General features: G+C 29.6%; 1 protein-coding gene and 1 long non-coding RNA gene across 2 annotated transcripts in view; both read left to right on the plus strand.

Moving 5' to 3' along the window:
- LOC139425925 (uncharacterized) overlaps positions 1-5236 on the plus strand; it is a 31473-nt gene extending 26237 nt beyond the window's left edge. The window contains exon 3 of the long non-coding RNA XR_011637051.1: positions 5167-5236. This is a non-coding gene — a long non-coding RNA (uncharacterized lncRNA). The remainder of the gene's footprint in view (positions 1-5166) is intronic.
- A 1810-nt stretch (positions 5237-7046) lies between these two features.
- On the plus strand, positions 7047-8350 carry LOC139425926 (uncharacterized; the record flags this gene model as incomplete). The annotated part of the gene is given in 1 exon segment (XM_071182509.1): positions 7047-8350. A coding segment is annotated over 1 exon segment (960 nt), but the record flags the coding sequence as incomplete, so codon positions are not given.
- Positions 8351-16729: the final 8379 nt, after the last annotated feature.

A 16729-nucleotide genomic window follows, 5' to 3' on the forward strand; every position in this document is an offset into this window, starting at 1 on the left:
TATATATATATATCAAAAAATGAAATGGCCGAATGTAAATTTTCGTGCCAATTTATCAATTTTAAATTTTTTTTAAAATTGACATACTGCTTCAATTTGTTTGACAACACAGTGTTCCCTTAAAAAAACTCATGTAACTGGTATAGAAAAAAATAATTAGTTTCTGTGTTTTGAGATCATCCTTTACCGGGCAGAAAGTGATTAAGATGATAAGCAATAAAAATCTGTTGCTTACAAATTAAAAATCTGTAGTTTACGAATCTAAAAAGAGCATCTCCCACAGCATCAATGCTGTCATTCGTCAGGCACAGCAATGATCTGCCCGAAAGGTTCTTGTGACAGGAACAGAAAAAATTCTCAATGAACTTCATTAAGCGTAACTAAACTTCATGCACTTCATGTGCTCATTAAACTTTTGCATTTTGGGTGAACTCTTTGCCAGGCATAAAGTGATTAATGTGGCAATACAAATGAAATTCTATAGATTGCAAGTCAGGTGAATAAGGAAGACGGGGCAACACTTCATAGCAATAAATAATGTCTTCATTATCTGTTGCGTGAAATGAGAGAGGGCATCGTCTTGCAGTTGAAGTGCTTTGTAGCTGTTAGCCAAAGACAGCACAGTGAGATGGACAGCTAGCACTGTCAACATCTCATAACATGTTTTCCAAAATTAGCTTCATATACAGAACATCTCCTTAACAACGATCCAACATTCATTTTTCAGATTCATATATCACACACAAAGCCTTATAAATCATTTCGTTACGGTTAATTCACTGACAATATTATTCTTGCATGCTGGAATTATATTTTTAACAGCAACTGCAGTTGCATGTGTCAACTAAATTTATTTTGAAAGAGGATTCCTGCTTTGATTTTGCTGAAGGAAGGAGTTGAAAAATCACAATTCAATATCACCAAATTTTTTTTACAAATGGAGGGGGGGAGGTTGCTATACACAAAATAAATAACTTTTCGTTGTTATTGAACGTTTCATTTACACCAAGTCAATTAAATAAAGTAAGAAGGGAGAAACTACTGTGACATATATTATTTAAAGTTATAGGTGGTAAGAAAACTTTAATTTTAAATTTAAATAAAAATAAGATTAAAAAAAAAAGCATTAAGGTTCTTGGTAAACATTAATTATTAGTTTCATTTCGATACTTGCTATATACCACTTTCACTTATTAAAAAGAATTTCTATCTTCTCTTTTTATTTTCTAAAAAGGCATCAGTGATGAGTTAAGTTCAAATGAAGGAACTAAAGCTGATGCGATTGATATCAGTTATGAGTTGGAGGTTCTCACTGATGAGGAACTTTTTGACATACTTGGTGTCAATGTGAGACCAATGTTGGTCGATGAAAAAGAACCACCAACTGTGGATAATTTCGTCAGCTTGGGAGAAGCATTGACGGATGATGAGCTGCTTGATATGCTCCATGTCAACTTAAAATCAATGTTGACTGATAAAAATGAGCAGGCAAATATGGAAAATTCAGTCGATTTTGGAGAAGTATTGACTGATAGAGAATTACTTGATATGCTTGATGCACTTATTGGGCCAGAGGTTATTTCAACTGAGTCGCAAAATGAGCACTCTTCACCTGGCAAAGAAGTTTGCATCGCAAGCACTGAAAATGATTCTTTGGATCAAATTACTAAAAACATAGGCTTCATCATCGAGCATCTAACTGATGTATTTATTGCTGCTAAAAAGAGCGGAAGCCTGATAGTGGAAATCGATGATCCTAATTTTGATCATGTGGTAGAAAAGTTAGGGCTTACAAACCCTTGTCAAATCGAATTTTTGGATTTGATATTTGATGTTTCAAAGGAAATATTGATGGATTTATATCGGTGAGTAAAGAACTTTCTTTTAAAAATTCTAATGCAGAATTGAAGGGCTTGGAGCTATATAAATATATGCCACATTTTCAAATTGTTCAGGAGAGTGTTTTTAGTGCAAAGTTTTGCAGTTTTCATGTAGGCAATAAGACGTTTCCCTTCATTGAGTCCTTATTTAGTTGAAAAATTGGAAAATCTTACAATACTTAACTGAAAGAAATACTAAGAAATAGTCTCATTTGGGAAAAGTATGGTTTACCACAAATTTTCCTCAATCCTTCAACTAAATTTAAAGACATAATATTTTAAAGTTAAAATTTGCATCAGAACACCACATTTAGAATTTCTTAACTGTAAAATTCGTATAAAACAACTATTGTTTATAGCTTTTTTTTGTTCCACAGTATTATTTTTATTATTAATATTTAAAAATATACAGTTTTCTGAAACAAAAGCTCTGGTCCAAAGAAACTAAATCCTTATATCTGTATTGATATTGTCTGGATTTCTTTTCTTTCACAGCACTATATATTTTTAAAAACACTCCGTGTAACATTTATTTTAAGTCATATTACTGACAAAAGTTTAAAGGAAAATTGAATTCTCCTTTGAAAAGAATTATAACTAATAACTCCATAAATTGATATTTTTTATAATAAAAATGGAAAAAAAGGTATTTTGTACGTGTATGAACACAAAAAATTAGGTTTCTAGAATCAAAAATAAAAATAAAAAATTCTTATGAGGTTTTTTGTTTATTTGAGTTTTAAATATTTAAATCTTTACAGTCATATTAAATTTATACACATTTGCTACACTGGTCCGAATTATTTTTTTGCAAGATGAACACAGCTAAAGGGCAACGATGAAAATAAAATTATCTCTTAAGAAAAATAATATTATACATGAATCATACAGATTTCTAAAGTTCATTCTCTAAGATTAGAATGACACAGAGCAGACATACGACTGTAAAAGTAAAAAGCCATCGTAGATAGAGCAGACAAACCATAGCAACTGGTTCAATACAGAGCGAGTTTATTTTTTAATGAATTAGTTTTTTTAATCATGATGTTTTAACTTCTAATAATAATTAGCCATGCTATAACTTGATTTTTGTGCTACAGTGAAAAAATAAAAGTTTTTACACTTAAATCTCATTCAAACTTTTCAAAATTTTTCTTCCAAACATTTTTTTAATAATCTATAAGTTCTTTTTCTTCACATTTTGCCTAAATTGGATAAAGAAGCTTTTTATAATTTAAATATTCTTTTAAACATTTTATAATAGAAGTACTAAAAAATATCTCACAGGTGAATGCTGGCTTTTACAAATATTTGCGTTGCTGAATGTCCGAAAACGTTAATAAGTGAAGAAAAAAAATTCAATTTACTTTTCACCATCAACATCAGTGCATGCAGAATAGTGCAAAGAAATGATATTTAACAAATATTCCAAACGTTCTTCAAAATCGTTCTTTATTCTATTTCTGGACTTAAACTGTGTCATCTAGTTAAAATAATTTCCTAACATTTATTTAACATCTCTTTAGAGAAACACAAGAAATACCTCAACCATGGCTAAAGCCAAAGAGGTTAACTCCTCAGCCAACTTTCCCGTGCGACAAAGATAAAATATTGCCTGTGCTTCAAAGAGAAGTGGAAAAAGCTTTAGGGCTCTTACCTAAACATGAAATAAATGCATGGGAAAAGAAGCGACCAACATGGTCTACAATGAAGCTTGGCTGCGAGGAGAGAGATCTTGTGGATACTATTTTAATAAGTGAGATCAGAAAGGAAGAGCCAGATTGGATCAATTATGATCAAGAGGAAGTAATGGTTCAAGTGCAAATAGCCGATTCCATTTTGGAATTATTGATAGATGATACCATTACTACTCTGAAAAAACTAGAGGAAAATCTAGATAGTCAAACATCTGGCTTTCCTTGATTGGAAGAGTGGGTTGTATTAAAATTACTTATCTGGATTTGACAAATGGACTGGAATTGGATTTGATAAATGGACTGGAACTGGATTACAGAAATTGTGATCAAGATTAAGTAGCGGCCAAGTTCTAAACAGCCGATTTCTTACTTGATCTTTTGATAATTACAAAAATGAAAAAAAAATGAATTGTAATCAGACTGCATAAATTCTGATCAAGTTGGAGTAATGATCAAATTTGAAATACCCACTTGAAAAAGCAGATCTAAAATATTAACAGGTAAATATTTTGTTTTCATTGGTATGAACGGTGTATTATATTTAATTACGATATATATTTTTTTGCTATTCTAAATTACTATGGCTACATGGTGCTGCAAATCTGCATGGCTGCATGGTGTTTTCATTGTTGTATAAGCTTATTTAAAAATGGAACTCGATCCACATTCCGCATACGGTTAGAAAGCCACAGCTAGCTTATTATTACTTATCCTTTGAAGCGATATTTTTGGGCAAATGAGTGTTTGTTATCAAAAAAAAGTATGGTTTCAACTCTAACTAACTGATTGTAAAGGTTTTTATCTTCATTTGTTAATTTATTTAAATATATGATTAATTTTGCTACAGGATAATTTTAGCAGAATAAATTACTAAATTACGCATACGCAAGAGTTGCGGATCATCATGTATTTCTTACAAGCAAATGGCGTCTTTTAACTTGTTACAACTCAAAACACCAGCGATTCAAATTAATCCTCACTTTAATTAGTGTGACTAGTCAACAATCGTTAACAACAACCAGAATATAAATAAAATGGATCTAAAATATGATACATGGATTGAAAATATGAATAATTTAACAATTAATGACGTTAACTCATGTTCGACTTTGTTAAGAAAATTCAAATAACATTAAAGGTAATTAAATCTGCAAAAATTATTTCTAACACTTAAAATTTATAGTAAGGAAGCATACTTAAAAATAAATTCTAGTTATTTGAAGCTATCAGTTCTACATTTAATTCTTAATTGTACTATCCTAAGTAAATTTGAAATTTGATCCTTAGTAACAAATTGCAGAATTCAGGCCACTGGGCCAAGTATTAGAAAGTGCACAACGAATTGTAAGGTGAGGATTTAGGAGAACACAACAGCTCTTAATTACAGAGTTGAATGAAAAATAAACAAAACAAAATATATTTTTGAAAATGCTCTCCTCTTTAGTTTTTGCGAAATGTTCTGAGAGATTTGTAATTAAGAACTTTATGTTGTTTCTTAATATCGTTTAAATAAATAGATGGACCTCTATTGTTTCTATTAAAAAATTTATTTAAAGAAACTGATTCTATTTCTTTATTTTCTTCTTTAGAATATAAAGATTCCATAGCTACAGAAGAATCTTTCAATTTCTGCAACAACAACAAAAAAAAAAAAAAAAAANTCGACTTTGTTAAGAAAATTCAAATAACATTAAAGGTAATTAAATCTGCAAAAATTATTTCTAACACTTAAAATTATTTTACTATTTACACTATTACATTATTTTAATAATTTACACTATTTTTAATTCTTAATTGTACTATCCTAAGTAAATTTGAAATTTGATCCTTAGTAACAAATTGCAGAATTCAGGCCACTGGGCCAAGCATTAGAAAGTGCACAACGAATTGTAAGGTGAGGATTTAGGGGAACACAACAGCTCTTAATTACAGAGTTGAGTGAAAAATAAACAAAACAAAATATATTTTTGAAAATGCTCTCCTCTTTAGTTTTTGCGAAATGCTCTGAGAGATTTGTAATATAGATTAAGAACTTGATGTTGTTTTTTAATATCATTTAAATAAATAGATGGACCTCTAATGTTTCTATTAAAAAATGTATTTAAAGAAACTGATTCTATTTCTTTATTATCTTCTTTAGAATATAAAGATTCCATAGCTACAGAAAAATCTTTCAATTTCTGCAAAAAAAAAAAAAAAAAAAAAAAAAAAAAAAAAAAAAAAANAAAAAAAAAAAAGAAGGAAAGAGTTACACCCATCTAAAGTTACATATGATTCGAAGATAAAAATTCCAAAGCTGCAGAAGATCAATTTAATTTCTAGATAAGAAAATTCATAACACGTGACTATTGTAAAAAAAAAATTGTTTCAAAATTCAAAATATTAATGAAATAATAATAAATAAAAAAAAACAAAAAAAGAATTCTGACTCTCTGTTTTTATTTCCTAGCTTTAAGTTTTCAAATAAGTGGTTAGTTTAGTACTTTTCCGTTTTACCTGCCCAAGTGATAAAGTTCTACAGTTTTTCTTATTATTAATATTTCAGGTGACAGCTAATTTAGGAATTCGTATTTACTTATCATGCTATACGGCAGAATAATCGTCAAATTTGCAACAAAAGAAGGGGGAGGGGATTAATTCGAAGAGTTTAACTCCTAGTATATCTCTAAATGCATTTTTAGTTTCAAATTTAAAATCCATTTGGAGCTACAGATCACGCTACTGAAATATCACAGCTGGTTTTAAAAATAAATATCAAATAAATACAATAGATGAATTTACTAGGACATGTAAAATGGAAAAGAACCGTTATTTTAGCATTCATGAGAAATTGTAAGCTTTGCTAAATGATTAATTTAAAACTATAAGGAGGTCAAAACATAGGGGTTTGGGACGAATAACTTATAAAGCATAAGCCTTTTTATTGCTTAAAAATAATACAATTAATTCTCCTTTACATGGTAAAAAAAAAATATGTTTTATCTCAATCATAACGTGCTTTTTTTCTTTTTTTTTTTTGCTTTTTCGCTGTGTTTAATTTCAATTTATTAAATCCTAGTTCGATAACTATGGAGAATTTGACTTCTAGAGGACTGTATAAGTATTGTGATGTTTTAAAGGCGTAATGGATGCAAATAACTTATAAATCATAAGCTTTTTTATATTTCTTAAAAATAATGAAAGTAATTATCTCCTATATGAGAAAAAAATGTGTTTTGTCTCAATCAGAACACGTGACTTGGTTTTGTTTTTATCTGTATTGAATTTTAATTGATTATATATAGCCCGATAGCAGCAGAAAAATGGAATTCTAGGTAATGATCTAAATTATATGGAATTTTAAGGGGTATGAGACACAAATAGCTTATAAATCATGAGCCTATTTTCGTTACTTAAAAGTAGCGGAAGTAATTATTTTACAGAAGGTTAAAATTACGATATGTCTCAATCAGATTGCGATGTAAGATTNGAACGAGTTCAAGACGCTGCAACTTTCCAAGTGACAGGAGTGGATCTTGCTGGCCCTTTGTATCTTAAAGGTGGTCACAAAGCCTGGATTGTCCTGCACACATGTGCAGTCTATAGAGCTATACACCTCGAACTCACTACCTCATTATCCACCGAAGCTTTTCTTCAGTCTTTTAGACGTTTCATAGCCAGAAGAGGTAGACCAAAGATAGTGTACAGTGATAATGGGACTAATTTCCTTGGTGCAAACAATGCTTTAACAAACATCGATTGGGCACAGATAGCTAAGTTTTCGACTGTGCAGAAAATTCAGTGGAAATTTAACCCGCCAACCGCCGCATGGTGGGGTGGTTGGTGGGAGAGATTAATTCAACTTGTCAAACGTATCTTGAGAAAAGTATTAGGTAGAGCAGTATTGTCTTATGAAGAGTTAGTCACAGTGCTATGTGATTGCGAACAAGTTATTAACTCTAGACCTCTCACATACGTCACAGAAGATATAGATGACTTGTCTCCGTTAACTCCGTCCCATTTCCTGCAAGAATTGAAGTCTGATGTGACTGATTTGGATAACGTCGACCAAGTAGGATTAAACAACAGACTGAAATATGTTCATCAAGTGCGCGAACATCTTCGGAAAAGATTTCGCACAGAATATTTGGGACAGTTACAACAACAAACTGTGAACTTAAAAAATATGAGACCATTGAGTGTTAATGATATTGTACTTGTAGAAAACGACCAAAAAAGATCACATTGGTCATTAGCTCGTGTTTTACAACTGATACCTGGAAAAGATGGAATCTCCAGGATTGCTAAAATAAAGACTAAAACAGGTGAACTATTGCGACCTGTACAAAAGCTTTACAATTTAGAAGTACAAGATAACACGTTTCCTGATTCAATAACTTTTACTAAAAGTGGTAGACAAGTGAAACCACCAAAACGTTTGTCTTACTGAGAAACTTGTATATTAAGATCTTTTTATAATTTGTCATTTTATATTTTTTAGGGTATGGAATAATTGTCATTTAGAACTATCTTTTTGTGTTAAAAGTGCTGCTTACAGGTAATGTTTGAATTTTGTTTAAAATATTTGATGAGTCCTAATTGTTTAGGTGTTATGATTTAAATTTGTTTCTACAAATGTTCATTGTGCTCTATTTGTCAAAAGTAAAGTTTAATTATAAAATTAACCAATAGATGGCGATAGCATGCCCAGTTTTGAAATAAAAATGATTTAACGTATATGTAAAACAGTTGTTCAGAAAAAGAAAATAAATTAGTTGTTGTGTTTTGTTCTAATGTTCGGCTCTTCACTTTTCGAATGCCGTCCAATTAAAAATTGGATTTACATTTAGCGAATTCCTGACACTTCGTTTGGTTTTTTCTCCGTTTTGAATTTCAATTCATTAAATTTTAGTTCGATAACTGGAAAAAGATTGAATTCTAGAAGAGTATTTAAGTAATAAGGATTTTTTAAGATTATTGGATGCAAATTATGTATAAATCATGACCCTTTTTATTACATAAAGCTAATGGATATAACTATCTAATATATGACAAAAAAATTATGTCTTTTCTCGGACAAAACACGACGCAAAACTTGTTTTTGTTTTTCCTCCCTTTTGAATTTCAATTCATTAAATCATAGTTCGATACCTAGAAAAAGATTGAATTCTAGAAAAGTAAAGTAATAAGGATTTTTTAAGAGTATTGGATGCAAATTATGCATAAATCATGACCCTTCTTTATTACATAAAGCTAATGGATATAACTATCTAATACATGGTTAAAAAATTATGTTTTTTCTCGGACAAAACACGATGTAAAACTTGTTTTTATTTTTTCTCCGTTTTGAATTTCAATTCATTAAATCTTAGTTCAATAACTGCGGAAAGGTTGAATTCTAGGGGACTATTTAAGTAATATAGACTTATGTGTTATGGGAATTTTTTTTGTTACTTAATAATAGAAGCTATTTATTATTTTACCTTAGTTCCTTCCGGAAAATTCGTGAAATATTTTTAGATTCTTTTTTCTTACATTAAAACATTTTTAGATAATTTTCTTTTGTAAAACATCCTTGTATCAAGTCTTTATATTTCAATGTATCTCAAAACTTACTTAGAATAACAGCATGAAATATATTGATACTTACGTTTTTTATCATTTTGCCTTAAATCTTTTCGGAAAACTCACTTCTCTTTATTTTTCTGAGCACTGTACCACATTAGTAAAATAAAGTGTGCCTCAAAATGATTTTTTTTTCTCTTAAAATCAATTGATAAATACTTAGAATTAGAAAAAAAACTTTAAAAATGTGAAATTATTGAATATACTTGTTCAAGATCTCATGTTCTTTTAAATTTATTTTTCATAAATTGAGGAATATTCATTTATTTTCGTGTAACCAAAATTTACAGTTCAAATTATTGCATTATTTTATTCTTTAAGCTAAGTGAAATACTTTTAAAATATTTTATAGCATGTATAATACAATCTGACACTTTAAAAACTTTTAAAAATATTTTTAACTCTTTGACGCAGAGTTTTTATTAAGCATATTTTCATACTTTTTTTTCATGAATTCACATCCATTTAAATCAAAATAAGTGAAAAATATTACATTAAGCGTTTGAATAAATTATATTTATGAAATACAGCATGAAACACAGGTGCCTTTTTCTGCGTTAAATGTAAAATCTTTCCAATATTCACGATATTTTTTTTTAAATTTGCCCTTGTTTCCAGTTAATTATATCAGAGAGAAACAGTTATTCAACATTGAATTAGAACACCAAAGAAATATGTAAAAAAGACACTGGAGTCCCCTCTGCGTTAAAGAGTTAAAGATAGCTTTTTCTGTACATATCATTTCCTTAAATGATAAATAAAAGGAAATTAGTCAGTGAAAACCAAACGAGTTCGCTCTATAACCCATGAGCATCGATAATAGCGTTAAATTTATTCTAACAATCCCAATTCCAGTGGTAAATATAAATGTTTAATAGTTCACTTATGAATTATAGTGGTTCACTCATAAATGCTTAACGCAGTTTGACTTTAATTCGTACAAACATGGTAAAGCACTGTGCATAGGTTACTATGATAATTAGATCCTTACTGTAGTACAGAGTAAAGCTATATGATGAAATGCAGTGCACAATTAACTTAGATTACTGCTTACATTAAAATATAGAGGAATTCTACAAACTTTTTATTTTATAAAAAGAAACTTGCGAATGAACATTGTACAGTAGGGGAGAGTGGAGTCTATTGTAACATTTTTTACTAAACTATTTTTAACTAACAAAAAATCCAATATATTATTAGTATTAATTGACAGACGAGTAAAGTAGACTATCCTTTACTAGAAAAAAATAAATAAATACCTCATTTTAAATGTTATTATATTAGTTATTAACAATTTTTGACAGTCGTGCACTTGTTGCAATTGTCCCCACCATTTGCAACAGTTCATAAATTCAACTAAAACATAGTTAATTATACATATTATCATAGTTGTGATAATATGTATAATTAACTATGTTAAAGCAGCAGAATGTATTTAATTAGGAGTAAAAATAATAATGAGCAGAGACCTAAAGGGTTAAACTTTTAACTTTAAGGGGTTAAAAATTTTAATTTATGCTGTGAAAGGTGACAAATAAAATAATGCACATGCAACATAATATAAATGATATAGGAAACTATTGGTGGTTCTTAAAGAGTTAAGTAATGGTTTGTAAACATAAGATTATATATTTTCAGCTGTTACAATCGTCCCTTTACTTATTGTTACAATCGTCCCAAGACGCCATTTCAGTTTCCTTTGCTAAAAACAATACTAGTTAATTAAAAAAACTAATCTTTTTTTTATATGTTAATTAAGGTGTCCACTTACCTATTCGGTTAATAATTTTTATTTGCTTAAACAAAATTACTTTGCTACAATATAATATTCTAATACCATGAAAAGTACTTACGTAGCGTGAAAATATCTTTTGTGATGTAACTCTTTCAAAAGTACATAAAAATGGTTGCCAGCAGGGGTGTACATGTAGATTTATTAAATGTACCTTGTGCGCCACCTAGGAACCAAATATAGAACCCGACACTCGAAATTTTTGCTCTGTTGCAATCGTACCCTGTTACAATTGACCCCACTCTCCCCTACTCCAAAATAAAAATCGGATCCCCCGGCATAACCTTTGATCTAATGATCAAATCTTCACGTTCTGGAACTCAATCTTACTAGTTCAAAAGTTCATCTCAAATATTCTAACTAATTAGTGTATTCGATATTTCAAATTGCAGAATCTGACAGAAAAACGTACTTAATCTGAATAAACATACCTTTTTTTCGATGGATTCAAACCCTCAAAATATATGGGACAGCCGCAATCTGGGAAATATGGTCCTATTAGTCTGATTAAGAGAGCTCTCAAGAGTTTGGTTAATGTTAATTTTACTTTTTGCGCATTTCGCCATATCTCAAGAATTTTTAAGCAAATTGAAAAGAATTTGCACACAATTATAAAATTCGCTTACCCAAAACAAATTCCATTCAAAAAATAATTTTGTTGCAAATAATAATTATTTTTATTTTATTCAATAATTGTGGAAAAAAATTTTGAATTGTAAGGCTTACAATTTTTGCATAATTAAAAGGAATGTAATTTTGCGTGTTAATACAAAATCGGTCGAATATTTCCTGAGAAACAGAATTTTGAAAACGTTGTACTTTTAAAACTTGTTTTCTTAGGAACTATTAATTAGTTACCTGTTTAATAGATCCCAATTATTATTAAAAACAAAATTGATTACCATATTTGTTGTCATCCGCTTGAAATTATTAAGATTAATTCCTTGAGCGTGAAGATCCGATCATTTGATCAAATATTATTTAGGATGGTTCGTATATTTTTTTGCGCAGTCTACTATCAACAAACTAATTCGAAACAATAATTGTTCTTTGAAAGAAAATGTCCTTATAATTCTTATTATAATAAAAATAATATTTTGAAATAAGAAATTAAGCAAAATGAAAATTCCAATAACTACCTTTTGTAAAAAGTATAAAAAAACAGAAAATGATTTGATTTCTTCTACGTATTTTTCAGAAGTGTTTATAAGGATTTCGATAACTGTTATGTTTTTTTACTCACTTAAGTTTTAATCTAAGAACACTAATATACAACCTTAACTGAAGCTTTTAACAAGGATTCTAAAATTTCAAATTTGTTACTGATATTAATTAAATGTAAATACAGTTTGAAGACACATAGTATTTAAACATTTTATGCTCAGTTTTAAAAAGCTGAAAATACTCATAGAAATTATGTCTGATATTTCATTATTTAGAAACTAAATCTAAGATTATATTAAATCATGAATGCAATATAAGTGTCTGCCAAGCTAGATCGAATTATAAATCTTCGAAGTTTCCCTTGCACTTCGACGTGTTATAATTCTCTTTTATTAAATTATTGTCAGAAGAATTGTGTTTCTTCTCTGAACTACTTCTGGATGCAGCCCGTAACACGCCACTTGATTTCGCATCATTATTCATGCGCGTGAAAGAACAGATCTTTCGAAATATTTGCTGGAACAACGAAAATATATCATAACAGAATACCAAAATCAAAGGAGTTTATATTCTTTCAGAAAATTTAACTTTTTTATTTCTGCTTATCGCACAGATAGATTATTCTTTATGATTATATTCTCTATCTTTTTGAACTTTCCTTCTATTATAAGTCAGTAGAGTAAATAATAGAAGGCTTAATCGAAAATAGAAATGCATCGTTTCTGTTATAAGTCAATAGAATAAACAATAGAAGGCTTAATCGAAAATAAAAAAGACGTCGTTCCTATTATAAGTCAGTATAGTAAATAATAGAAGGCTTATCCGAAAATTAAAATGCATCGCTTCTATTAACAGATAGAATAAACAATAGAAGGCGTAATAGAAAATAAAAATGCATCGTTTCTATTATAAGTCAGTAAAGTTAATAATAGAGGAGCTTAATCGAAAAGAAAAATACATCGTTTCTACTATAAGTCAGTAGACTAAATAATAAAAGGCTTAATCGAAAATAAAAATGCATCGTTTCTATTATAAGTCAGTAGAGTAAATAATAGAAGGCTTAATCGAAAAGAAAAATACATCGTTTCTACTATAAGTCAGTAGAGTAAATAATAAAAGGCTTAATCGAAAATAAAAATGCATCGTTTCTATTATAAGTCAATTAAGTAAATAATAGAAGGCTTAATCGATGATAAAAATACATCGTTTCTATTATAAGTCAGTATCGTAAATAATAGAAGGCTTAATCGAAAATAAAAATGCATCATTTCTATTATAAGTCAGTTGAGTAAATAACAGAAGGCTTAATCAAAGGTAAAAAAATGTCGTTCCTATTACAGGTCAGTATAGTAAATAATAGAAGGCTTAATCGAAAATAAAAATACATCGTTTCTATTAACAGATAGAATAAACAATAGAAGGCGTGATCGAAAATAAAAATTCATCGTTTCTATTATAAGTCAGTAGAATAAACAATAGAAGGTTTAATCGAAAGGAATAATGCATCGTACAGAAATATAAAATTTTGTTTTACTGCGTATTTTTTGGCAATACTTTCTACTTCAGTTATTCTGTGTTCAGTTGTTCCCTTCTGCAAATATTCAAATCGCTTTGTTTTTCTATCCTTTATTTTGTTTTATAACTGGCGCTGAACAACTTACCCATTTCTGAGTTTATAACTATCAATGCTCGACTCCGTAGTCTTATAATTCTGAACCCAACCCAGAAGAAAAGCGATTCTAACCCATGATCAGTCTACCACTGAGGATATACATCCGTACTGTGGTCGGTGCGAGCTGGAAGCAGAATTCGTATCAATTAGTTACCTCTGGAATTTGAACCTTGTTCACCTCATTGGCAGGCGAACGCGTTATCTTATGAGCCACCAAAACTCGAGCTCGATCTTTTAATGATAATTGCAAGGAAGCCACGCAACAATATTTTCAATTTGTTATTTTTCCCTTAATATTTTTTCATCTTTTGATTGTTAAAAAATATAATTATCCTTTTTTTGCATAGCGATATTCGCAAAAAATGAAAAAAAATGTTCAAATTTTAATCAGATTACAATCGATTCAACTTTCAGCACCGTGCTGCTTGTGTAGTGGTTTCCACTCCCTCTTAAAACAACGAAGCTTCCCGGTTCGATCCGCAAGGCAACCGTTCAGCGGGAAATGTTTTTTACGTCATTAAATCTTATTAAGTAAAATTATACTAGTGGGCTGCGCCCCCTGCTCGCTAACGCTCGGCAACCCCCAAAATTGCTACCCAATCTTATATGGTTTGCTTCGCAAACTAAGCTCGCTTCGTTCGCTACTAACTTAGGTACATTGTAAATGCACAAAATACTAAGAATTCAAAACATTCATTCAAATCCATATAAAAACTTTTTTTAAAAAAAAATTACATCTTTTTAGTAAATACCAAATCATTAAAATAAATTTGAATTCGAATAAATGACATGTAATTCGTTAAACCTAAAAGAAACGTGCTATAGCATAATTCGTGATATAAATCAAAAATCGTTAAATGAATTCGTAATATATAAATTCGTGAAAAAAAGCGCTTTCGACAAAATACTAAAATAGAGATCTATCGACAAAGACTACTCACTTCTGCCTAGCTTAATAGTATGAGATTGCCGCAGCCGATGCTCTCTGGTTATTTCAGCTTCCGTTCTTAAAAGCGCTATATGTTGAGCCACCTCAGCTGGATTTGGCATGTGACATATTTAGCGGCAATCATTGGTCGATTTTCTAGCGTTGCCATTCGGGGAGTTGTAATGAGGCTTTTTTTGTCGCCGTGTAAGAGAAATAGTAGCGTAAACAAAACAAAGCAAGCGTTGCCACCGGCGGAAAAGAAATACAGGCAAAATTTGGGAGCCATGTAAGAGAATTATCTATATTAGATTTTTTTTATTATTTATTTTCAAATTTTTTAGAAATTGTCCTTTTTATTCTTAATTTTTTTTTTCATTTCCTTCAATTAGTCAAAAAAAATACACAATAGGCAAATATGTACATTATCTTTAATCTGTTCATGCTCTGTTCAATACAGTCCGCCCATGGCTAGCCTAGTTGTTTCTGCATCTTCTTCAGGCAAGGAGGGATTCTGGTTCAATCCTCAAGCAAAGAGGTACGTCGTTATATCTATATGTGGTATATGTAATGTGTTTGTTGTTATGCCCTCTGGTTATACCCGTGTTGTTATGCTCGTCATACCCGTTATTAATCGCTTCGCAACCATTTTTTTAAGAACATCCAGGAAAATACTTTTTCTTTTTGAAGTTAAGAAAACATTGCCATTTTCGAATCATTGATCTTTAGAGTGTAATATTTTTAGATCATTACTTCCTTTTATAAAATATTTTCATTTTCTTTTTCAATCATTTTTTTTTTAATCTTTCAGCTCTTGATTGCTTAAAATTTTAGTTGCAGTTGATTTGTATAGTAAAATCCGTAATAAATAAATAACTGTTTAGTGCTTAACGTAATCGTATTTTATTCCAATGCGGGGACTTGCTTAATGATACTGCATCGTCTTCAAGCAATGATATATTCTGGTTCGATTTAAAATTAAAAAAAATATTTAAAAAAGACGATCTTGAGAAAAAGGTTTTTCTTTTATTATTTCTTTTCAAATAAATTTCTTACTTCGTTATTTATTGACATTTTCAATAAAAAAAATGTTTTCATTTAATTTCATTTTGTATAATTTGTTAGAAAAATACGCAATGAGTGTAAATCTATATTATCTTTGACCTGTTCGCAATATAAGAAATAAGATAAAGAAAAATAAGATAAAAAAAGAATAGTAAAAGAAAGGATTACTTTTCTTTTACTATTCTTTTTTTCATTCTGCGCATTTTAATAGAGGGCGTTGTTTTCTTTTCTTTTAGAGTTTCCTTTGCATTTAGTTTGTTTGTGAAATCGCTGTTTGACCGGTTTAATGTGAGTTTTTATTTTCTCAAGATTTTGTTGAAATTTCTTTTCTGATTTGGCTTTATATATTTCATATATTTTTTCTTGGACTTCTACAAAACCTTCGGGGTACTGAGAGAGTTAATTTTGGCATTTGTCCTCTCTTTCTCAATAGAAAAGGTTTTGTTTTATGGTTACCGAGGCCGGTACCCTCTGAAGACGCCGGCTTCGGTGGTTATATTTTTATTTACATTGGTTTCTTTATTGCTTCAATTATTCTTTCTTTTGAAAATTCTGCTGCTTTTAAGCGCGTTTCTTCCAAAGATAGTTTTGTCAATATAGAATTTAATATTTTGTATTCTTTTTCCTAATGCTAAAATCATTCACGTAAAGAGAATTTCTATGTCATTTCTTCTTTTGCATTATATTATCACTTCATTTTTCCTTCTTTGAGCTATTGAGTGCTTAAAAGTTTAATTTTCATTTATATGTATAGAAAAATTAGCAGTAGATAAAAAGAACTTTTCAATTTTTAATCTCATTGCACTTTGTTCTCCCGCCAATTCCACAAGGATTGTTTCGTGGTCACGGCATCTTCTAAAAGCAACGAAGGTTCCCGGTTTGATCCTCAATGAATACTACTAAAAGGTAAGTTTTTATATATATATATAT

This window comes from Parasteatoda tepidariorum, chromosome 6 (genome assembly GCF_043381705.1).
Source record: "Parasteatoda tepidariorum isolate YZ-2023 chromosome 6, CAS_Ptep_4.0, whole genome shotgun sequence".
Classification (NCBI taxonomy): domain Eukaryota; kingdom Metazoa; phylum Arthropoda; class Arachnida; order Araneae; family Theridiidae; genus Parasteatoda; species Parasteatoda tepidariorum.